The sequence below is a fragment of the Lepisosteus platostomus genome, chromosome 21, assembly GCF_059453375.1.
Source record: "Lepisosteus platostomus isolate fLepPlt1 chromosome 21, fLepPlt1.hap1, whole genome shotgun sequence".
NCBI classification, from domain to species: domain Eukaryota; kingdom Metazoa; phylum Chordata; class Actinopteri; order Semionotiformes; family Lepisosteidae; genus Lepisosteus; species Lepisosteus platostomus.
Window position 1 is genome coordinate 2854806 of NC_142631.1, and position 24347 is coordinate 2879152.

Sequence of the window (24347 nt, forward strand, 5' to 3'; positions counted from 1 at the left end):
TTCATCCCGGTTCTAAATATTGACTTACTCACGCTGGGCAGGAGTGCGTTCCCTGGGAGAGGTGTGGGAACCAGCCGCAGTCGGGCCCTTCGGTTGGAGGAGTCAAGAGCTGGGGTGTCAGGGAAGGGGGTGGGGGTGTGGGGGGGGACACTGCACGATGGGGTGCAGGTGTGTGCGGAGTGCGTGTATGCTTTCCTCTGACAGATTTCAATGAAGCGATCTCCGAGACCTCCCCACCCCCCTCCAAGACTGAAGCAGTGCCAAAGCCTTGGGCACGCACAGCGCACCGCAGGAAAATCTGCACGAGCGGCCACGATCCCAGGGATCTGCCGTTCTCCCTCGCTCGTCCCCAGACTACCTTCTCACCTTCTTTGATCTCCGCGGTCCGCCTTCTGCGGCCCCCTTCTGCGTCAGGCCCCGCGGGATGCCCACGGCCCGGGCTGCCCGCTGCAGAAGTGTGGGATCCCGCCGCACGCCGTCGTGCGCTGGGTGGAGGCCTGCCTGCGCGTGCGCTCCAAGTCCAAGCTCTTTTAGGCGTTATTATTCTTTTTAACGGGACAAGTCAAGGTTGATTCCGTGCTGAAAAGAGAAGAAAAGAAACACAACGTTTCGGCTGTGGAGCCTTCTTCAGGTGTCGCACACACAGAAGGCTCCAGAGCCAAAACCTTGTGTTTCTTTTCTTCTCTTTTCAGCAGGGAATAGGGAAGAAACCTCGACTTGTTCCTTTGCAGCCCACGCGTGCTGACGCAGCTCCCTACTGGTATTATTTTTAATATCGGCTCGGACCTAAAATGCTTTTCCGGTCCCGGACGTCCGAGGATCCAGCCGGAACAGGCCGTTCTCAAGGATCCAGCCGGCTGCAGGAGCGAGGGACCCCTGGCTGGGGGGGGGAGGTCGGCTGTCCCCCAGAACTGGACCGAAGCCGCAAGGCCATTGTGCTACAGCTCCCGGGGACCCTACAAATCACAATCGACCCAACTCCGGGCACGCTGCAGACGAAATTCAAGGCAGCTGGGATCGGTGTCCACTTAACGCCTTGACTTTTCCTCCAGTGACAAAAAAAAAAACTTCGGACAGATGCCCTGAAATTAAGCTAGAGAACAAATACCAAACGAGTCTCAAGGTCACAGCACGGACACGCTTTATCTCCCAGTACCTCCCGCTACGCAAACACGCCACGCCCCTGTAACCCCACAGTCCCTCTCGTTATCCCGCACGATGAAACAGCATGCCAACACATGGGCAGCTCTCTGTGGCTTTCGCCAGCGGCCAGCCCATACCTGCTGCCTGCCAGTATTTGCAAGGGGAGGTTGCCGCGTGAGAAAATACTGGATAGAAGCGCTCAGACTTTGCTGACCTATATCCGGGGCCTATATCAGGACCACCAGCCCAACAAGGACAGGGGAGCACATTCAGTCAAGCTGTTCCTCTCTCCTCCCCCTGCTCTGCAGTGGGGGGGCTGCACGTGTCACCCAGGTGATGCAGGGAGTGGGCTTCCCCCATGTGCACGGCCCTCTGGGATACCCTGGGACGACGAGCGCTGTACGGATGTGACGGCAGTGCCACCTGAAAGCCGGCTCTTGCTCGTCAGCCTGTTTCTCCTATCGCTTAAGACGGTGTCCCAGGGCTGCCTAGCACCAAAAAACCCTTCTCGGCGTCACAGACGGACCACACCGCTGTGCTTCCACTCTCTCCACCCGCTGCCCCGGCCCTGCGGAGCCCCGCGGCCTGCTGGCGTTGTGATACGGCCTCCTCGCTCTCGCCTCTGGCTCGAGCCATCTTTCGGTTTCTGAGAGCCGAGGGTTTTTTTGGGGGGAGCAGACGGTCTTAAGAAGGGCAAGGCCACGGAGGTGAAACCACCCTGCGGGATCCCAGCCACCCCGGCCACAGACCGTTCTCCCCCCGCGCTCTGGCAAGCGGTACCTCTCTGTTAAAGCAGGGACCACCGGGGCTTGAGAACAGCTTCTACCCCACTGCAGTCCGCATCCTCAACAGCTAACTGCACTGCCTCGACTCAATGCACCTCTGCACTTTTTGCATTATCTACCATGTTTTTTTCTTTCACTACTATATACTTATTGTCCTGTTGTAATCACTTGTAATGTTCCGTCGACATTATGTGATGTCTGCAGTACTGACAGTGCCAGATTTCCCATGAGGCACTGCAGGCACAGTGCCTAGGGCCTACGAAGGAGGGAAACACGAGTGACTAACGAGAAACGAGCTGGAGCAACTTGTTTGCGATCAACTCTAGGTGCTCCAAATCAATAATCACACGCCATCCAGCGGCTCTTCTGGAAACCAGAAGTCTCGAAGGGATGGTCGCTGGACTCGCTCCATCGAACACGCGGTTTATCATTAGAAAAGTTGTAAGTGCATCATATCAGTCGACATCATTCAATTGGCGTTTACCCTTCTTTTAGCACATTTCAGAGAGAAAGTGCACCAAAAACCCACGCACACCAAAATCCTGCCCTGTGTACTGTGTAGCTCCGAAGAGATCAGCAAGAATAAGAATTCCAATGTACATGTATGTATGACTATGAACTCCTCTACTACTACACTCATACGGGGCAAAATTAAAAGGCTGAGGACATTTGCTTCCCCCTGTAGGCCTCCCTGGGACGGGGAGAGAGGACAGCACACCTGCAGCCCGGCCCCGAGACAGTTCAGTTCGGGGCAGGCGTGCACCGTCTCGGAGGGGCGTGTCTGCTCTCCACCCTGCGCCCCGCACAGGCATGGAAAACATCCTGGGAATGCCGAGAACGGGAAAAACAAGCCCACCCCCGCTCGCTAATTACGCCGGCTCAATTATCCGCTAAATGAGCCCAATTATGCAACTCCTTCTCTTCCCCCCTCCGGGGGTTCTGGGAGGATAAGCTGATTGAGCGACGCCCACAGCGAGGCCTGCAGGCTGGCGGACTCCCGGGGGTCTGCCTGCCCCCCCCCCCCGACCCCCCTGTCAGAGATGCTCGGCTGTGGCTGCCTTTACCCCACCTACGGGCTTAGATCTCGGCCATCAGGCGCCTCTCGTTCCACAAAAGTCTCGCAGGGGCGCAGTCATCTACCTCATCTCCTCCCCTGAGCACTTCCGGATCCCCAGCTTCAACCTGCACCCCCCCTTCCCTACCCGATTTGGGATATGGGATGGCCTCCTAATAACCCCCATCTCTGGACTGGCTCCATCACTCTGCTCTCCTCCCCACTGAGAGCTGGTGTGGGGGGAGCGGACTGGCGCATCATCCAGGTGGGGCTGCACACTGGTGGCAGCAGTGGGATTCCCCATCACCTGTAAAGCGCTTTGATTGGAGTGTCCAGAAACGCGCTCTATAAGTTAAAGGAATTATTACTATTATTCACCGATCTGCCCATCATTCTGGAGCCCTCCATGCAGCTCTGGTGACCCGCTCACTCCTCCGCTGGCGACAGGACCCTCGCCTGTCCAGCACTGTCCAGAAGGAGGCCAACGCGGCACAGTTCTGTCTGCTCCTCACATCGGGGTGGGTTGGGGGCATGATTTTTAACAATAAACTGCCCTCCCCCCCACCCCCCAGAGCTCTCCCTGTCTGGATTCACCCCCCACCCCACCCTCATGCAAAAGAGCTGTCCCTTTCTCACACACCCCCCCCCCCCCCTCTGTCCGCCCCAGGATTAGTCCTGCCTGGGGACAGTGAGCTCTCTCTGATGACCCCTAACCTCTGATGGCTTAAGGATGCCCACCATCTCCCTCTGTGTTCCCACAGCGCAAAATCCCTTTATCTCCCTTCCCACTTTCCCACACTCCCCGCCTCATGGAAAAAAACAAATCAACAGAAAAAGCCCGGCATCTAGGAGTCATTCTAAATATACCGACGGAAATCCCCCCCGTTGCAACCTTCTAAGGTTCTTGCCACAAAGATGCGCCACACCCTGCTTCCTCTGTCTGCACACAGAACCCACTTGCTCACCAGAAGCAATCGCATCTGAAAAAAATCCCACATGCTTCCACAAGCAGAAGCTTGCACTTCCAAGCACCTGAACTCGCTGACTCAAAGCCTCTGCCTCCCACACGATCGCAAGCGCTTCACAACAGAAGCTAATCGTGCAAACGCGCATCCTCCCATAACACCCCCCCCCAACACACACACACTTCATGATAAGGAGATCCCTCTTCTTATTAGACAATAAACGCCAAATCCGTTTCCCCGCCAGAGAGGTATTCTTGAAAGGCCACAGATCAGATTCTTTTTGCAGGGTGATCTGATCCATTTCCAGGTTTCGTGTGCAGGCTCGTGTGCCTGGTCATGGATGGAGCTGACAAGCAAAAAGGGTTCATATTATTTTAACTCTGCACACCAGGCAAAAGCCAGAATAAAGCTGCTGTAAAAGGTTTAATTCACTGGCCAATATAAGAGCCTGCAGCCTCTGTAAAACATGAAATGGATCATTTTGCTCTGCAGCTGGAGTCTAACACGTGCCCTTGCCCTTTAACAAACGTACCTGTCAACCCAGACACATGACGCAGTCATAAATCTTTCGAATTGCCAGCTCTGGAACAAGACCGTGCACGAAGGCCTGGAGAGAGACTGATGATCTGCCCAAGTACAGTTCTGATCCGTATCTTTACACTGGTGCCCTTCCTGCCAAACGTTTCCAAAAAAAGTGCAATTCGGGATGATAAATGAGGAAATTGACAGTACCAGCCTGGCACAGTTCTGTAACAAATCTCTTCTGTAAGACCTCTTTTTTGGACCTAGGAGTTGCAGCTTTTCCGATAAGGGGACGTATCTCGATGGAGAGGGAGCCAGATGGCCGAAGCCTCCGGCCCTAGTTTTCCAAGTTTTTTTTTTTCATGCTTTGGGCCTTATTATTAAAAATCCCTAAAAAGCACAGAAAACCAGGGAGAAATTAACGAGAAAAGGGAGTCCCGGGCTTGAACGGGACAGCTAGAAAGAGGGCGAGAGAGAGAGAAACTGAGAGAGGAGGGGATTAGAGAGAGAGAGAGAAAGACGATACAGTGTCATTCTCGAGCCATGGTAAAAACAGCAAAAGCACGAGATGGATCTGGGTAGCTGGGGGGCTGGGGGGGCTTGGGGGGTTCCGATGTCATTATTTTGAAGCAGTGATTAAAAAAAAGGACAGAGAGGAGGGGGGGGGGGAGAGAGAGAGAGAAAGAGGTTTTGGAGGGAGAGCAGAGGGAGAGAGAGGACAGTGACATTCCCAGGCCTCAGTCGCAGAGACGGAAAAAGAAAGAGAGAGAGATAGGGAGAAAGTTGGGGGGGGCAGGGGGTGTTTTCCCAGGCGGCAGGTCCTGCTCTGGTGGGAGATCTGTGGGAAAGTGGGGGGAGGGGCTGCAGGCTGGCTGGAGAGAGGGAGATAGGTGCGGACTTTATAGCGTCCTGCCTCAGGGCCAGAGCCGCGCGCACCCACCCTTCTGGCGGAGGATTCGCCCCCCCCGATCTTTTCCGCGCCTCTTCCGGATACTTCGGGCCGGCGTGACGGCACGGTGCCCCGTCCCGGCCCTCTGAGGAAGCCAGCAGGGCCCGGGGGAAGACGGGCAGAGACGGGAGAAGGAGATCGGAAACGCCGTGGGAGCTGCCCCGATCTGCGGATTCCAGGCATCGGAATCCCAGGAGTAAGATCTAACTGGGGTGGGTGTAGTCAAACGATGTCAGAAAATCGCTGGTGCGGATCTTTCGGCCCTATCCCAGGTCTATCCCCTACAGGTTTTGTATAAAGTATCATCCATCCTACACCACCTTTCACACCCTTTGTTTAATTTGTTTAATTCCAATGACTCCCCTCAGAATGCAGAGACAGATTCCCCCGATCTAAAAACAAACGGGTGAGAAATACGTTCTCAATGACACCTGGGACCACAGCCCTGCTCAGCAGATGATCCTCTTGTGCACCTATATGTGTGCTGTTAATTTGTACATTTTTCTTTTTACTGCCTGCTGCTCTAAAATAAACTGCGACTTCTGGATAGTAAAGGCTCTCTCTACTCCAAAACCAACAACAGCAGACGCGTCTCAACCTACTCGGTTGTATTGAAGTTTCTTTCAAGAAACAGCTGGATGCTACTAACTACCAAATCGGCCTGAAACGTCTGAATGCTCAGCTCACTACTGGCAGCCCCACTGACGGGGACACTACTGTAAAAAAGGCGCCGTCCTTCGAATGAGATGTAAAAACGAGGTCCTGACTCTCCAGAGGGTTGCTTGAAAAGTCTTGGTCAAATATAACATCACTTTATTAACCCTGTACAATTTCTTGCATTAGGAATGTGTCTTTTCGTAGACCCCAGCTTCCTCTCCATGAGACACACAGACAGGGAGAGAAGCTGGGGGTCAGAGCGCAGGGTCTGCCATTGTACAGAGCCCCTGGAGCACCTGGGGTTAAGGGCCTGGCTCAGGGGCCCGATGGAGTAGGATTCCTCTGCCGGCCGCGGGATTTGAACCCGCAACCTCCCAGCCACAGGCGCAGATCCTGAGCCACAGAGCCATCACTCTGCCCCGGCCTTTACCAGTCATGGCCTCCTAATAACCCCCCATCTCTGAACTGGCTCCATCACTCTGCTCTCCTCCCCACTGAGAGCTGGTGTGTGGGGAGAGGATTGGTGCACTCTGGCTGCCGTCGCATCATCCATGTGGGGGAAAGTGCTTTGAGTGGAGTGTCCAGAAAAGCATTACACATGAGTAAAGATAATAATAATAATTGCTTACACTTATATAGCGCTTTTCTGGACACTCCACTCAGAGATCTTTACAGGTCATGGGGAATCCCACTGTCACCACCAGTGTGCAGCCCCACCTGGATGATGCGACAGCAGCCATCGATAGATAATGATTATTTTCGTAAGAAAAGGGGGAGAAGGCTCAGGAAAACACGAGGGAGAGAGAGAGAGCAGGGGAACTAAGCAAGCTGAGAAACCAGCAGCGGATGAAGAGAGGGGGCAAGGGCTTGCCAGAGGCACGGTGGAGGAGAGAGGAGAACATTCCTGGCCGTAGCTCCTGCCAGACGGCGGAGCTACACGGGGAGGCGGCCGGCACTCTCGCTGTGCTGTGTGTGTGTGTGAGGTAGACAGCTCAGAGCAAGCGAGCGAGCGAGCGCGCCTGGGGAAATCACTCACTTGTCACTAATGGATTCAACTCTGACCTCCAGATGTGCTGTCCCCCCCCGAAAGGACTCCCCCCCCTCCCTCCCTCAGAGCAGAATGACCAGGATTCCTTCAGATCAGCGTCACACTAAACAACACAGCCTCTCAACATAAAAGCCTGCAAATCTGTAGCGATCAGAGCTGTCTTCCCGCAGTACTCCTGGAGCACCAGGAGCAATCATCAAGCTTTGCATAATCATGTTGTTTCAGGCCCGATACCGCGGCAGTGCTTAATTTACTCATTTTACAACGTTTAAAAGGTTTCTTCTGCGCCAGACATGTGTTAGAATCTCGGAGCCTGACACGTCTGACAGTCCTGCCTGTGACTCAAAAATTTGGCAAACGTGTCAAGACTGGTAGACACGCAAAGAGTGACACACACACACACACACACACACGCAGACACACAAACAAACCTACACAAGTCATTCATCTTCTCAGGGAGGCTGGTAAGGCCAATATCCTAACGCAGTACTGCCCTGGACGGTGAGAGGTGAAGCAGGGAAGGGACGTTCACCGTGTCCCCCGAATCAGGGACTCTGTCCTGAATATGGCTTTAATATCGATGCGAATGGAAATCGGCCAGACCAGTTACAACAGTGAGTAACTGCGGATTCTAGTGAAAACTGCCAGGGGCAGCCTGACGAATTCAGAGGAGACGCATCGGCTCGAAAAAACTGGGGGTTCTGCGCGTTGGCAGCTGAGCTCAGGACACAGGGAGAGACAGCAGGAAGACAGGGCGTCTTGCAGACAGCACTTGCTGAACATACAGGTTCGCCCCCCCCCTGCTGCTGCAGTAGCAGCTTCATGGGAACTGTGAGCCACCAGCACCCAGAGCCCGCTCTCCGGAATGCCACGCTGTTTACGGAACATAAGGACGGAGCTGCTGGCGAGAAAACAAACACGTTATTTTCCGTACTTTTTTCATGACGAAACGGAAAACGCAGTGCCGCCACCCCCCCCCCAGCGCCAATTCTCCGGGGAAAGAAAGGGAACTTCCCCCCCCAAGAGATAAGAATTCTCTGCACTCGAGGAGCCCCGTGCTGAAGGGTCCGGAGAGACCGGGGAGGCGGAGGGGAGCGAGACAGGCGGAGGAAGACGAGTTCGCGCCGGGAGAGCCGAGCCGCCTGGAGGAGCAGGGCAAGGGGGCAAGGCGGAAAACCCGACGCGTAGATGATGGAGAAATAAACCGACTGCAGGGGAGAGAGAACAGATTCACGCAGGAAAAAAAGAGAGAGGTTACTGAGAGAGGAAATAACACCAGGGTAATGAGCAGTCAAGACAGGACAGGGCCTGCTGCAGCATCAGCAACAGCATTTAAATATCACTACTGGGGAGAAAAGACCCCCCCAGACTTATGCCACTGGCCCGATGTCCTACACAGCTGGAAATCTGGGTGAGTGACATGTTTTTCCCAGCGTCCACTACTGCCTTGCATCTTACTGCCTGCCTCCCCCTGTTACCTCCTTCAGATCGCCTGGGGGTCAACAGGTGGGTTCGGGGCTCTGAGAACCCCGCTTTCTTGTCCAGGCGTCTGCCGCCCCCCCCCCCAAGACTAAACTCTTGCCACCCTACCAGCAGACCCCTCAAACACGCCTCTCGTTCTGGAGCGCCTTCTGCAGCCCCTCGGCCCTGCAGAGTCTGCGAGAGAGAGGGGCCAGGGCGTCTTTACACAAAGAGTGGCGGAGCCCTGCGGCACGTGGAAGCCGACTCCTCACTGGGACGGCGGCGAGGCGCGGTCGAGGGGGCCGGCAACCTTCCCACCAATCTCACCATCTCGGGGACGACAAGCAGACCAGGCTCCCAGCAGGCGATTTGGGAGGTGGGGGAGGTACCTCCTGCAGGGTCTAAACCTGGACACGACCCATGGGTGGAGCGCAGAGACGTCCACCTGCAGAGAGCTCGCGCACAGAGCCGGGGCAGCCCTGCTGGTAACACGCCACCCCTCCTTAAACGAGCCAATTAGTCTCCGCTCGGGCAGAGAGGAGAGGAGCGGGGGGGGGGTGGGGTGGACAATGCTGGAATTCTTAGTTCATTCATCGCCTCGAGTTTGTGAAGCAGCACAGAAACAGCAGGCTGCTTTCGAGCCCCACCGAACCCGTGAGGTCTCGCACTTGCTCCGATCCCTTGCTTGCGCTCGGAACCCCACAACCCGTCCTGGGGGTGCAGCTGGGTAAATCCCCTGGACTCTCCACCCCCTCTCCCAGTGTCTGCTCTGCAACAGCCAGGCGGTTTGACGACCGTCTCCGGACTGGCCACAACTGTTTCTGGATTTTAGAGGGGAATCTTAAAACAAAAAAAAGAGAAAGAGAAACGCACCAGGCGGTAGAAGTGTGGGGTTAGCGAGGAGCCAAGGGGAGGAAGAGCCGTGTGCGTTACTCACGCCATGAGAGGGTGAGACCGCGATGGACGCAGATAGAGAGATCCCAGAGGGGGGGTGGGGGGGGGGCGCCGATGCCGTGGGATAAGGCCCCTGTGAATTTCGGGCACAAAGCAGGGCCAGGCCGAAAACTTCAAAGCTTCCCAGGGAGATGGTGTCAACGAGCGGGGAGGGGAGGGAGAGGGGGACACAGACAGCGACCTGAGAGGCAGCGAAGGAGAAGAAAAAAGGAGGGGGGGGGAGAAAGAGAGAGAGAGAGAAGGGGATTAAAAAAAGGAAGCCAAAGACAACGACTCAGGAGAAGAAAAGGGAATAAGGGGGGGGGGGGGAGAGGGGGGGGGGGGCACCTCTAGTGTGAAAGAAATGAGGTAACAGGAGCGTGAAGGGCTGAGAGAGTTCCTGCACCCCAGCCCCCATCCCCACCCCCCCTCCCTTGACTGCAGAAACAGCCCCAGTGAATTCCCCAGGGCCAGAGGCAGGTCCCTTTCAGTCTCCTGTGACCCAGTAATTATAAGTGTGGGAACGGAGTCTCTCTCCCAGCCCCCCCCCCCCCCCGCTCTGCTGCTGAACAAGCCCGCTATCTCACAGCGCAGCGCTGATAGGCATGGGAACGGCACTGTGGGAACCAGCGACAGGTTCACAGATAGCGACGGACACGAGAGAGGAGAGGACGGAGGGGGGGAGGGGAGGGCCGGAGGAAACAACAGTTTTCAGCGCCGTAGGGACGGACGGACAGATGAGACGACCGAAGGGCTGGCCGGACAGGCACGTACGCCGACGCCGAGGCAGACGGGCGAGGGGTCGGCCCACGAGGACGTCCGGCCGGAAACGGCAGCGGAACACAGGACAGGACGGCTCCCGGTTTCGTCCTCCCCCTTCGACAGGCGGCCGGCACGGGCAAGACCCGCTCGGCGACCGGCCTAGCGTCTTCGAGACCCCAAGCTCCGATGCCTCGGCTGAGCCTTCGGGACCTGTCAGTTCTAGAACTGCTAGAAAACAGAGCTGGGGGCCTCCGGCAACCCCCTGAGTCTTGAAAACAGGAGACGGGTGCCCCTCTGCTTTATTTACTTTTTTAACTGAGACACCGGCGTCCAATGTCTCACAGGCCTGACGATTCTACCACGGCAGTGGCCCTCAAGCCCCAGAGCTGAGAGCCGACAGCCTAGCCACTAGAGGAAAGACGCCTTGGGGTTGCACAGGGTGCCTGCGCTGGGTGACGGGCCCTCCAGTCTCTTGCCCAAACCACCACACTGGCCCACAGGTGCCGACATCGGGCTTTCATGTCGGCGTCGTCAGGCGCCAATCCGGCAGTGCTATCAACCCCCTCACAGAACTGTAAACGCGCTCAAATGAACCGATTTCACCCGGTTTTCCGATAAACCACACGCAGGAGGTTTGATTCGGCCCAGGTAAGCAAATAATGAAATGGAAACAGGTCATCAAAATAGGACGAAAACCCAAGACCCTGTGGATTTAGGGCCGAGAAGTAAAAGAAAAATAACAGAAGCCCCAGCCGAGCTCTGGACTTCTCGCATACAGTAAAGCAGCTCGGCAGACAGTGGAGTCGCAGGGATCCGGTCGGGAAGGAGCCACCGGGAAGGAGCACGGATCCAGCTGTCCCGTGTCGGGATCGGCGGCTCCCTGTCGCTCCCTGCGACGGCCCGCTCCGCCGCCGGTCCTGCTCCTGGACACAGGGCGCAGTGACCGCTGGGGCCACGAGCTTCACAGGCCCTCCCCCGGCTTCCGACCGCTGCGCCGTTCCTATGAGAACGAACCGGGCTTGGGGGAAGGACCGCGCCGAGACTTTCTTTATTTTTAAAAACACGGCATTTTTCCATTCCATTTTTATCCCGCGTCGCTCGCTGCTCGCAAGCTCCCAGCCCTTTCCCAAACTGACCTCACTGACCCTTGCCCTGCCCCCCCCCCCCCCCTCCCATACCCTCCGCCCCCAGTACCCCCGCCGCTGCTACTGCTGCGGCCTGCCCTCCCCCCCCCGGGGTCCCCAGAGGGTCCCTCAGTCGCCCCTTCCCAGCCCCGGCTGCCCAGCGCTCCCAAAACAAACACTCCGCGTCGACCCTGATAGCATCGTGCTGGCCCGGACATCACCCAGCAGAGGAAATGCCTTGCAGGAGCCTTTAACCCGCTGCTGGCCGGGAAGCGAAGCTGAAACGTCCCCGCGAGGAACCCATTTCGGGTCCGAAAAAACGCCCGCGACCCGGTTCTCCAGGACCAAAACGTTTCTGCTGGGACCTCACGTTCTGAGTATGGGGGCCTAGCTATGCAGAGCTCGGCGACAGAGTCCAGAGAGCCCCTGGGGTGTTCCTGGACAGCCAGGAACGAATTCACAGGCTCTGGGACGCTCGGCGTACTGTAGCTCTGCGGTGCCACCCCCCTGGCCCTGCATCCAGGGGGGTGGCACCGCCGCCCGGGTCACCAGATTGGGTGGGTTGAGGTACCTCCGCGGTCGCCGCAGGGCAGTATGGGTTTCCCAGCCACAGACCGTTCAAGGTGGGATAAGCAAATGCACGCACCTGGGAAAATACGCAAAGAGTTGTGAAGTGCCACTTCCAGATGACGGCCCTGCTCTGTACTACCACAACTAATGATTGCGCAGCAACGAAGGAGAAACTGAAAATGTTCTGGGAGCGAGAGGTGCAGTCACCCCGTGTTGCGAAAAACAGGGCTTTACACATCAGGGGCAACTCAGGGGTAGCCCCCACCCAGGTGACGCGTGAAGTAATTCTGCACCAGCAGCTCCAGTGCACTGCAGGAAATGGGGAGGAGAGAGAAACTGCTTCACCAGCAGGAATTAAGAGGCCAGACATCAGCTACGACACCAAGATGAACACACCAACACCCCTACGCCTACGAACACAGGTCTTGACTAGGTCATTAAAGCATCCCCTGGCAAGAGCGCCACCTACTGGTCTACCAACAGGACTTCAAGCCCCGGAGGTCTCCCAGCCGGCCACACGTGCCGGGCTAGAGTCCGGCAGGGGGAGCTCTCTCTCTCTCTCTCTCACGGCTCGCTCCACTCTCGATACGCCTCGCCAATCCTCCTAGCCGGAGCAGCATGGAGAACAAGCGACGTTAACCCACCCGGAGCAAAGACGAGGGCTGGAATGCCCCTTGTATCTGTACACACTTAAGATTTTCTCAGTGGAATTATTTTCGCTAAGCCATGCAGTAACTAAAAAGCTAAGGCTGCTGGTGGAAGAGTGGAGCCAGTAGAGGGCTCTCACCCTGCGGTCTGTGGGTCCTAATGCCCCAATATAGTGACGGGGGCACTATACCGTAAAAAAGGTGCTGTCCTTTGGATGAGACGCAAAACCGAAGTCCTGACTCTGTAGTCATTAAAAATCCCAGGGTCTTTCTCGAAAAGAGTTGGGGTGTTACCCCGCTGTCCTGGCCATATTTCCCCCTGGAGTTTACCAGTCATGGTCTCTTGATAATTCCCATCGCTGAACTGGCTCCATCACTCTGCTCTCCTCCCCAGCGAGAGCTGGTGTGGGGGGAGCGGACTGGCGCATTATCCAGGTGGGGCTGCACACTGGTGGTGGTAGTGGGATTCCCCATTACCTGTAAAGCGCTTTGAGTGGAGTGTCCAGAAAAGCGCTATATAAGTATAATGAATTATTATTATTTATTATTAACCTCCCTTCGGCTCATACCACACAACTCGCCGTGCTTTTGAGGCTCGTACTGCACTTTACCACAGAGCACCAGAGACAAACCGCAGCAGAGGGACAGCCGGCTCTCGGACCGGAGCCAGGCCCCTCTCCGAGCCGGGCTGCTGTCCAGGACGAGTCGGCGCCCTGTCCCACCGTTACACGGCCAAGCGCTCGTTCTCGGAGAGCCGGGGAGCCAGCAACGCAGCTGGGGAGGACAGCCGGATGATTAAAGCTCCCTTTGCGGCCGGTGCACGTCTGACGGGTTCTGACGAGAAACCAACACCGTAACCGTACTAACCTGCACTGAAAAGGCCCGCACCGTAGCGTGGCAAACCTGCACTCGCAGAGAGGGAGAATCTGCCCAGTCATGCTGTGGACATGCTGAGTCACAGGTAGGGGTGGGGGGGGGACGATTCCAGAGACCAGGAAACTGCAGCATCTTTCAGGGGACTGGCCATCGGATCCCACCAACGAGGTCCACTTTGCGATCTCCTTTTTAAAAACCCCAAAGTGGCCAGACATTGGAGAGCGCCTGGGATGCGTTCGGCTCCGGCAGGAGAACAGTTTTACAAGCAGCTCTGCTCCCCCGGGCGCTGCGGTTAGGGGGGGAGAGACGCGCTACTGTACGAGGCAGCTGTTTTCCAGCGTTCGGGGCAGTTAAAGCGAATGCGGAAAAAAAAAAAAGTGCTCGCGGAGGATCTCATGTAATATTATACTGTTCAGGAAGGAAAGAAAAATGTGCTGGAAGTTGACACCACATCCCCCCTCCTCCGTCAGCTCCGGCAGGCCGGACACACAGAGAGAAGAAGGGGGGGGGGGTACGTCTCAGGGGGTCAGTGGAGGGGGGGGGGGGGACCTGATAAACACACAGTCTCATTAGAGTCGGCCCAGCGACTTAACGAGCGTTTAATCCGACAATTAGCATTAGGGCTCTCGAAGACCGCTGGTGCGGTGCTGGAGGGAACTGTGGGATCGCAGCAGGAAGTCAGCGTGTCTGTTTGGAAGGAAAAGAGGGGGCAGAGAGTTTGTGTGTGCGCGTGTGTGTGTGTGGCGGGGGGGGGGGGGGGTTAGTTTAGTATGTCTGTCGACCTTCCAGGAGCTTGGACCTCTGTCTGTGCAAACATGCAAGGGGCTCCCGTGTCTGCGCACAAGGATGGCAAAAGGGTTCTGAGCTCATGTCTGCAGACTGAAACCTTAAAACAAAAACAAACTTAAGACGAGTTTGGACCACGGGCGGGAGCCAGCTGTGAGCGCGGGGAGCTGGGTGCCGGTCACATCGACAGGACGTGGGAAGAGCGCAAGGGCAGGTCTAATAAACAGAATTCGCCCAGCCAAGTCCCTGCACCGATCTGCCCTGGTGGAAAAGCCCGTGAACACAATGCACTCACCGACCGCTCATCAGAAGCCCATCTGGGCAGCCCCCTAAACCGGGTTCCCCCACAACCTGGGGCACTCAGACATTCATGCCTACAGACCAAGTTACGCACACATCACTCAATTTAATGGCGCCAGCAACATTTCAAGGACAAAGAGAGATCCCAGCATTATTGCAATCGTTCTGGCGAAAGACTTCTTCTAAAAGCCATTTCTGACGCTGTGACATCAGTGAAGCTCCCCCCCACAAGCCCAGGCGCCCACACTTGACGAATTGACGAATGACGAATTCCTGATACAAGAAATTGCATATGGCCAATAAAGTGATCTCTTATAGGGCGATGAGTGGACACACCGTGCTGTAGGAGGCGCCGTCCTCATTATGAACTGGTGTCCTGGCTACTTGGGCGTTAAAGATCCCATCCAGGGCACAGTACAAGAGAACGTGGGGGGTTTTGCCCCTGGTGCTGTGGTTCCACTCTCCTGTGGGTTGCATAGCCCCCCCACCCGTGTTCCCCCTCGATTCGCCTGCTTCACCAGGCCCCGTCTGCTGTGCTTTTGGGGGTGCTGGTGCAGAATAACGACAGTGTGGCACCCAGGTGACGGGGCGAAGGGGGTCCCCTTCCTGTGTGTAAAAGCGCTCCGAGATCACGCGGGATGAAACCCGCTACCGGAATGAAAATGATGATGAAACGACCGCTTCAAGCTGAAGGAGCCGGGGCGTGGCCGGGATTGGCATGAAGCCGGCAGGTGGCTTGGTCCTGGCGGCTTCCCGCCGGGACATGAGCCGGGCCGCTGCTTCAGAGACCCGACGAGGTCCGGCCGGCCAGCAGGGCAGGGGTTACCGGGCGCTTCGGCCACCAGCACGCCCCGAAACCCGCCGGCCGGCGAGTCTTAGCTCAAGAAAGCATGCGTCCCCTTCTAAAGAGACGACGCGACGAGCTCTGCTGGAAGAAAAAGCAGGCCGGAGCTGCGAGAGGAGGAGGAAGAGGAGACGGGCCGGGGCGCAGGGAGAGAGAGTCCTGGGGCAGCGGTGCTCGGCTCTCCCGTTCCCAGGCCCGCGGCCCTAATTGCCGGATTTCGGTTCACATCCTCCTCTCGGTTCGCATTAGTGTCCGGAAGAGTGCCGAGCTGGAAAAAGCCAAGAGCAGCGAGCGGGAGAGCGGAGTGGAGGGAGGGAGGGAGGAGAGAGGGGGCCGGCGAACTTGACCAACGCGCGCGACGGCTCCTGCCCGCGGCGGAACGGAGGGCCGAGGGACGTCCGGGCTGCCCTGGCACCGACATCTGCCCCGCTGACGGACTCCTGTCTCCGGCCACCTCGATGACTCTGCGCCAGAGCCGGCGCCGAGAGCCGAAGCACAAATAACCTCTCCAGCTGCCCGGCGTGCCTTCCGCTGTCGAGCCCGGTAGCACCGCTGGCAGCTGGAGAGGTTATTTGCGCTTCCGCTATCGGGCTGGGCCGGGCCGGCTCGCCGCCAGCCCTAGAGGCCCAATCGGATGTGGATCTCCCCAGCGGCGGGCGCCGCACGGTGACCGAACGACGTCCTCCTGACTTCTGTTATCTCAGCGGGGCAGGATCGCGTCAACCAGCACCGGTTATACGTTTCAACAGGTCCCAAAAAAATACACTGAGGGCTGACAGGTCGAGTTCATCCATCCCTGAGAGACCACCCACAGATAACCTTTTAATAAACCGGGCAGAGGGAGGATAATCGCTGCCTTACCTCCAGCATTGCAAGATGTAAATACCATATGTATGCAGTCCTTTGAGACGGGCAGGCCTGAAAAGCAGACTGTGAGATCATTGGGGGCAGTAGAACCTACACAGACCGAGCGCCCCCTACTGGCCCCCCCTAACACCTCTTCCAGCAGCAACCTTAGCTTTCCCATCCAGGAGGGATGGTCTCCCATCCAGGTACTGGCCAGGCTCACGCCTGCTGAGCTCCAGTGGGGCTGCCAGCAGGGTGAGCAGCAGGAGATCTGGCTGCTGGCACGCGAACTACACTAGGCTTTGGATTTCTGTTGCTTCCTCTACACCCATCGCAACAGTCCGTCACAAAACCGGCCTGCGCTGACCCCCCCCTCTTCACTTCCCCTTCCTCGGGACAGTGGTGTCTCCGGTTCTGGGATCGTGATGCCTGCGCCCGCGGGGGTCGCGCTGGGGGGGGGGAGCTGTGCACCGACGAGCGAGACGGGCTCCGGGCGCTCTTCCCTCCTCGGAAGCGTGGAGCTCCGACCGGGAAGAGGGAAACGCAGCCGACAGGGGGAGCGGAGAGAGGAGAGCCCAGTCTCCCACCCGGGAGGCCTGGGAAAGCTCCAGCCCCACCTACCGGCAGCACGGGGGAGTGCACGCCTCTCCGGCAATCCGCACAGGAGACGGAAGAGGCACAACGTCAACACCGTAACTTCGGACCGGAATAGTACACTGCAGGGGAATGCAGCAAAAAAAAAAAGATCGATAACATAAGACAGACAGACGCCAGATATCGGCCCTTCTTCAGTCTTCCACACTCCACGTTCGATGCTGGAAATGCAAACTGTAGGAGCAGTAAAGGAAGCCCAACGGGACAAAAGTCAGGATGAGGTAAACACCTGGAAGCATGTTACATGTTATTTAAGTGTTACATGACTGGAGGCGGATAAATGCAGGGCCTGTCATTACTAGTGCAATGTACTAGTAAACACCCACTAAGAATGCCGTGCACAGGGTTGGTTGCCACATTACAGAGGAGAGATCGCTGCTCTAGGATCGATTCAGAGAAAAGCAAATTGCCACTGCACAGCAGAGTAGCTGAAGAATAAGGGCTTTAAGAGGGTCAAACGGTACAAGCCCAGATTGGAATGTAGCTAGGGCCAACACCCTTGCTCTTACACACACCACTCCAGGATCTTTACTGCCCAAGCAGTCGGGCCGTCCTTTAGATAAGACGGTTTTTAAACCACTACTGCACATTGTCCCCTGGTCACCATGGTCTGTATTGGGCACTCAGCTCCAGAGCAAAGTGCGCCCCCTACTGGTCCACCAGCACCACTTACACCATTATCCTGGATTTCCCTAGGATTTACTTAGTCTCCGAGATCTGACCACATCAGGCCGCAAGGTGGTGACAACCAAAAAAAAATCAAGAGAGATATAACAGGGAAAAAAAAAGAACGAGTTGGGGATGAGTCAGATGCTGCAAGACTGAAGTGACTAAAACAGGCAAGAGGTTGGACACAGCTGACTGGATCGCTGCTCAGCCAGGGAAAGACTGAAGTGGACTGGAGTCCCTACACCACCCCGGCTGGGCAGCTCGTTCCCGATACCTTCCCACCCCTCCTGTTAAGAAGAGTATCCTGCCTCTTGGTCTTATATCAGCTTCCCGTTAAACACCGAGAGCTTCGGAGGCGACACATGCCCGTACATCTCTCGCCCTTCCGAGCCCGGGGAGACCGGATCTATTCGGGATGCACTTTCAGCCGCAGGAGAAGTGCAGAGGACCCCCGAGCGAGTGGCAGGCACCGTGATCCCTGACACACGGCCCCCACTGGCTCGGATCAGAGCTCGTCCTCCAGTCCTGCCCTGGCGTCTCCCAGCGTCCCTTTACGAGCGACCGCAGCCGATCGCACTTCCTAACGGAACGCTTCCCCTGCAAGAAAACATCCTCCCGTTGTGATCCCCGATTCCCCCCCCCCCACCCCCAATCTCTGTCAGCCCGCGCTTCTCTCCCTGTCCTCCTGCAGGCATCTGGGGGCCCCCTTGCCAGTCCTATCTAACACCAACACCACATCTCCCGGCTCCCGCCCCCCCCCCTCCAGTTCCTGTTCCGAAGAGTATAAACAGCGCTGTCTGCCCCAGGCCAGTTCTCATGACATCACCGCCCGGCAGGAATGCACGGCCGGCCTCAAAACATTTTTTGAAACTGTAAAACAGCTCGCGGAGGGAAGGAAGCGCTCTCTTCTCGCTTTTCGCGGAGCTCTGAACTCTCTCTCTCCCCCCCCCGAGGAGGGCTGCTGCGAGGGAAAATATTTAACCCCTCGTGCTCCCGAACGACTGTCACATCCACACACCTCCCCGGACAGCAATGGAGGTCATTCAACTGAAACTGGACTTGCAGTGCTGACCGTCCTCTCCACTGAAACTGTAACCTAACCTGCGCGACCTCGCCACTCTCGGACCCGAGCAGCTCTCGCGAGCCGCGTTCCCTCTCCCTCCACGCACCTCTCATCGATACCGAGGATCCGGCGGAATAACGAAGTGGGGGAGCTCAGCTCGGGGAGGGGGGGGGCGGTTTAAAAAGCACGCTCCAGCGAACCTGCCGTGCACGCTTTCGGAAGACCGTGCAGACTCCACACAACAAGATCGCCAAAGGCCACAACTGGAACCCAAACTCCCACAGGTCCAGGCGCCACAAGCCCCGCCGCACAGCAGCCTGACAGCGAGACAGCGGACCGGTGATCACGGCCCGCCAACTTTTTATCGCGTGGAGACTCCACGCGTCCTTCCACCCTGCTCTCTTCTGCTTGTGTGCGACTGTGCTGCGGGGAGGTGGGGCCGCTGGGTTAAGAACCCGACCCGAAAGCAGGGACGACTGCCAGCGTTATTTGTTGCCTTTCTTTATTTAATCGGAATTCCAGCCCCCCCCCCTCGCAACCTTATCGGCAGCGCGCTCCCCCTTTTCCTCCCGGCCGCGGCCGCGCTGGGAAAGAGGCGAGGGGAAATGACGCGGCCCGGCTCATTGTGTCGGCTCTCTCGGCGGAGGAAGAGCCCCATCGAGATTGCTATCGGGCTGACGGAGCTGTCCGGGCGGAGGGGGGGGTTTGGGGGGGCTTTGGGGCAGGAAGACCCCCCCCACCACCACCACCGCATGCGCGAGACTTCGCAGACAATGGGGGTGGGGGGGGTGGGGGGGCACATCAAACGGAGCGGCACCGGCAGGCCCTGCTGGCCTCACGGAAGAGCGAAACAGGGCCCAGCGGGGCCAACGAAAACAGACCAGGTCGCTCCTCTGTGCACAAACACACAGCGATGACAAACAGGACATTCCTGGTGGTGGTGGTGGTGGTGGGGGGGGCATTGGAATTTTATACGCCAACCCAACCGGAGACCAGTTTTGCTGTGAAGGTGGGTGTGGTGGTGGTGGTGAAGAGTCAGGGCAGTGTGTGATATTAACCCCTGCCCCTGTGCCTGGGACAGGAGGGGGCAGGGGGAGTTACCCCTCTACCGATCACCAATTCTTCCACCCATTTTGCGACGGGGGATGAACCCCCCCCAAAAAAACCACCCGAATTTGTCTTTTCTTTGCCGTGTCTGCGGCCGAACGCAGAGGCGCCCCGATTCGGATGAGAAGACCCGGCTCTCCGGCACCTATCCCTACACCCACGGGAGACGGGGCTGCACCGATCCGACCCAATAAGCCCATCCCTTGTTCGACAGGAACACTGGGCACCGCAGTGCCCGACGGGGAGAGGAAGCACCCCAAGAACCCCAGGTGTCAGCTGGAAAAGGGGGAATCTCATGAAGGGCGAGCCTCTCCCCCAACACCCTACTAGAGGAACACAGACATCTGCACCTTGGGGTCCAAATGACCCCCGGCTCCACCACCCAGCAACCCTGCAGACTGCTCAGTTACAAGCAACGATGCAAAAAAAACCCCCAAAACATCAATTCTATTAAACACCTCCACTTTTAAATAAAAATACAAAGGCCAGAACTCAGACTCCCCCGTGCAGAACAGCTGCTTCCAGGTCCGGTTCTCCATATTGTACCAGTGGAGCAGAAAAACACACAGACTGTAGTCGGCACGTCGACAACATTTTGTTGGCTTCCGTACAAGAGACCTGCAGCTAACAAAAAAAAAGTATGAGAAAGAATCATTCAAACATGAAGGACGGGAACTGGTCTGGCTGCATATTTAAAAAGCCCACGTGACGTCCCCTTTTCTTCTCTTCCTTCACCCCTCTTGCCTCTTTCGCAAACAAGAGAACAAAACCACGGCCGAGGGAATCCGGATCGGGGCGACCCCAGAGAGAGGTCAGAGGGAACGGGGTGAGTCTGGGGGCGGTGTGGATGGCACAGGGGGCTCAGGCTGGGAGGCGACCTTACTGCTGGAGCCGGAGGGCGCAGGCATGCCGTCGCAGAGAGAGACTCCCCGAGTGAACCCCGAGACAGTGCGCTGTAGACGCAATCACGTCCCCAGTGAACCCCAAGAACTGTGCACTGTGGACATGATCACGTCCCCCAAGAACCATGCGCTGAGGACATGATCACTCCCCGAGTGAACCCCGAGACAGTGCGCTGTAGACGCAATCACGTCCCCCAATGAACCCCAAGAACTGTGCACTGTGGACATGATCACGTCCACCAAGAACCATGTGCAGTGGACGCGATCACTCCCTGAGCGAACCCCAAGAAGCGTGTGCTGTTGGACATGATCACGTCTCACAGTGAAACCCCATAGCTGAGTGGTGTGGACACCATCGCTCCCCGAGTGAACCCCAAAAAGCGTGATCACCTCTCCAGTGCACACAGGGAGCTGTAGGCATCGCTGCCTGATCGGTGTCCTGACGCCGACGTACAAGCGAAGTTAAACAGGTTTGTAACCGAACAAACCTTGAGGTGGGCTGAACCCAGAAGCCACCGAGGCTGGCAAAGACCCAGGAAGTCTATTTTTTTACACCTCACAATGCACCAAGTGGCCGACAGCTCGCGGTTCGAATTACAGGGAAGCGCGGAGGGTTTAAGACGGGGAACAGTGAGCAGTTGAGCAAGACGCTGTATTACCCTGGGACTTCCTGAGATACAGACCAGACAGATCTGACAGACGCCTGTGCTTGGCAAAGGGGAGGGACAGCAACTTGCTAAACTAGAGGAAGCGGACAGCGGAGGTCAAACCCGCGTCCAATTAACAGGTGCAAGTTCACCACCAGGTAGAGAACACAAATGCCGAAAGCGCAGGACGTCGGAGATGAGCGCACCTCCTGTTTGGTCTCGGGGGGGGAATCAATCTCCCCGATAAGAAAGGAAAATTCTGCAGAAGAGAGAAACAAACCGGCGGCGGGTGTCTGGGACGAGCTGCCCGGCCATGTGGTCGAAGCCGATACCCCGGCTTCTTTCGGGAACCGGCTGGATGAGATTCCGGGATCAACGAGCTACTATAAATACCCAAATGGGCCAGATGGGTCCCTTTCTTTCTTGTTTTTCCTAAAGGCAGGCCTGGCACCCGTTCGAGGTAAAAAAAAAAACCTTCCACAGGGCTCGCCCTTCTCTTTCAAGCCCTGGCCAAACACGCAGACAGCCCGCACAGTTAAAAAGGAAACTGGATTAAAAACGACACCTCACGGTGAACGTGGCCGCTGCGCTCGTCGTGGTCGCAGAGTTCAACCAAGGGAACGCCGCGAAAAATCAGTCACATGTCTGTGGGGCTGGGTTTTCGAAAGCTTGACCTACCAGCCACAAAGCGAACTTTACACGATAGGCTACTTCGAACTGTCAGTTACACGACTCCGTATGTCTCTTAAGCCAATCCTATTTGGCTTTTTAGTTATGGAGGCAGAAAAGAGACCCCCCTCCCCTTCCCCCTGGGTGCCTGCTTGTCGTCATTTTGAACCGCTCTGTCTTCGAGCCACAGCGAATGAGAGAGACCAGTGAAGTTTGGATCTCTGAAAGCAGAGAGTTTCGAACTAGGTCTCGGAAACGCACACAAAAGAGAACATTTTCCATGAGCAAGAGATCCCGTTGAAGAAAAAGCCCAAGGGAAAATTTCGAGTCAAGGTGGAACGCGACGCTTTCGGGCAAATCTCAGAGCCACCGTAGCCCCCACCGACCCAGCACGAGCCGAGCAGAACCTGGGTTCCCCCTTTTATTCCCGGACGGCGAGTGCCGGTCAGCCTGTCGGCCGGGACAGCCCTGCCAGCCTTCCTGCAGCGGACCGACCGGCGTGCCAGTAAGCCCAGCGCTCCCCGGGGCTCGGCCAGTGTCGGTTTTGCCGGCGGCGTGCCCGGCGTCTCGGTTTCGCGGGAACAGGGCCGGGATCTGCCCGGAGCGTCACAGCTTAAGCAAGGGTACGGCCGCCTGAGTGAACTGACAAAAGGGAAACACAAAGACAGACCCCCCACGCGCACACACACATATACCCTTCTCCTCCCCTTTGAGAAATATTTGAGATTGTTTCCCTTGGAATGCTTTGGTGTTCCTGTGGAATGTCCCCTCCCTCCCTCCAGCACATCTCTGCCTTTTCACCTACAACACCTCCCCCCCCCCTCCCTCTCCCTCTCCCTCTCCCGAGCTTTAAATCTTCCCCTGCTTCCAGGGAGGGGATCAGCATCACAATAGATAAAGGCGAAAGGTGGGGGATCTAAGAGGGGAGGGGCTAAAGCATTTAAGAATGGAGACGGTGGCTGATGAAGACTACAAATCTCTGCTTTTACAACCTCTGTACCCCCCCCCACCACACACACACACACCTCACCTCCTCTCAGCCCATCCCCACAAAAATCACTGACTGCTCACGTCCAGCCTGGGGTGCCCTCCAAAGCAGGGCCCGTCCGGCGGCTCGTTCACCGGGCTCAGTCGGGCCGGGCCTTGTAGATCAAAGCCCAAGGCCGAAACCTCAGGCCTCATCTCGCATCCGAGACCCCCCGACCCCCCCCACCCCCTCTTTAGGGTGCGGAAACTCTCACAGTTCTTTCGGCCTTTCCCCCCCTCAACAGCCCCCCACCCCAGCATCAATCTCCCGTCTCCTTCATCCTGCCCCCCTCTTCATCGCTGCCTGTGCCTCCTCCGTCCAAAACACACAGCACACCCCTCGGTGTTGTTCACACTGGGGTCCCCAGATCGTACAGTGAAAAAGCTCAGCACAACTATTGTGCAAGAGCACAGTTTCACGATCAAAGAGCTGCACAGTGTACCGTAGCAACAACAACAACTAACATTTCAGACGAAATCCTTTAGGAATGATGTTATAACAAGGACATCTGTAGAGGAATAGGAGGGAGTCAGAAAGCTTGCTGCTGGAACAGATCGCTGTGAAGGGGTGGAAAGCCAGTTTGGTGAGAGAAGGGGCCAGGTAGCCCAGGGAGGAGGAGAAGATTTAGCGGGAGGCACAGAGGGTCGCTGCAGAATTGGATTCAAGACGTTCAAGCAGGGAGCTGCATCAGGGTGTTATTCTGCAGCACACAAATGCAAAACGCGAGGAAAAAAACCCCATAAAAATCCCACGGGTGTAAAAGAAAGTGCAAACAGTAAGGTGGTATAAAAACTTTGATGAAATTATTCCTGCATTTCTGAAAACCTGATCACCCCTTCCCAGTCGCCCTAGGACACTGGGGATTCAAGGATCTCCAAAAGGTGTAAACCCTGTAGGACTTGCCCTTCCCGTTGGTACCGGTACCGGTACCGGTACCAGTACAGTACTGGCCGATACCGTCGAACGGGAACAGGAAGAGAGGGGATTCCTGACCCACAACGCCCCTGAGGGGTCTGGAGAACACGCAGGCTCTCCCGGAAAGAGAAGGAAGAATTCTGCAAGGATCCGTCTGTGCTTCCCGGCCCGGGGAGAAGCGGACGGGGGGGAAACTCCGCCCGCGCGCCCGGTCGGCCACACGCCTTCAGCGGGTCCTCGAGCGGCGCTCCGGCCACAACATGGGGGGAAAAAATAAATACAGATGAATAAGGAGGGGAGGTGCAGAGAGAAGGAATTCCTGCGGCTGAGAGAATGAAACGCACCCCCCCACACACACACACACGGGAAGGGTTTTATGGAGTGTCAGTTTTCACAGGATGTGAGAGGGGACCGAAGTTTGA

The 24347-nt window shown here is 56.9% G+C and overlaps 1 protein-coding gene across 6 annotated transcripts in view; it reads right to left on the reverse strand.

Annotated features, from left to right (window-relative positions):
* exd3 (exonuclease 3'-5' domain containing 3) overlaps positions 1-24347 on the reverse strand; it is a 73787-nt gene that overhangs the window by 17330 nt on the left and 32110 nt on the right. For 5 of the 6 annotated variants that reach the window (XM_088614654.1, XM_088614653.1, XM_088614652.1 and 2 more), the window contains one exon: positions 9522-9719. The exons of the other annotated variant lie outside the window; for it this stretch is intronic. In XM_088614654.1, coding sequence (XP_088470780.1) covers positions 9522-9719 — 198 coding nt within the window. The remainder of the gene's footprint in view (positions 1-9521; positions 9720-24347) is intronic. 6 annotated transcript variants of the gene reach the window in all.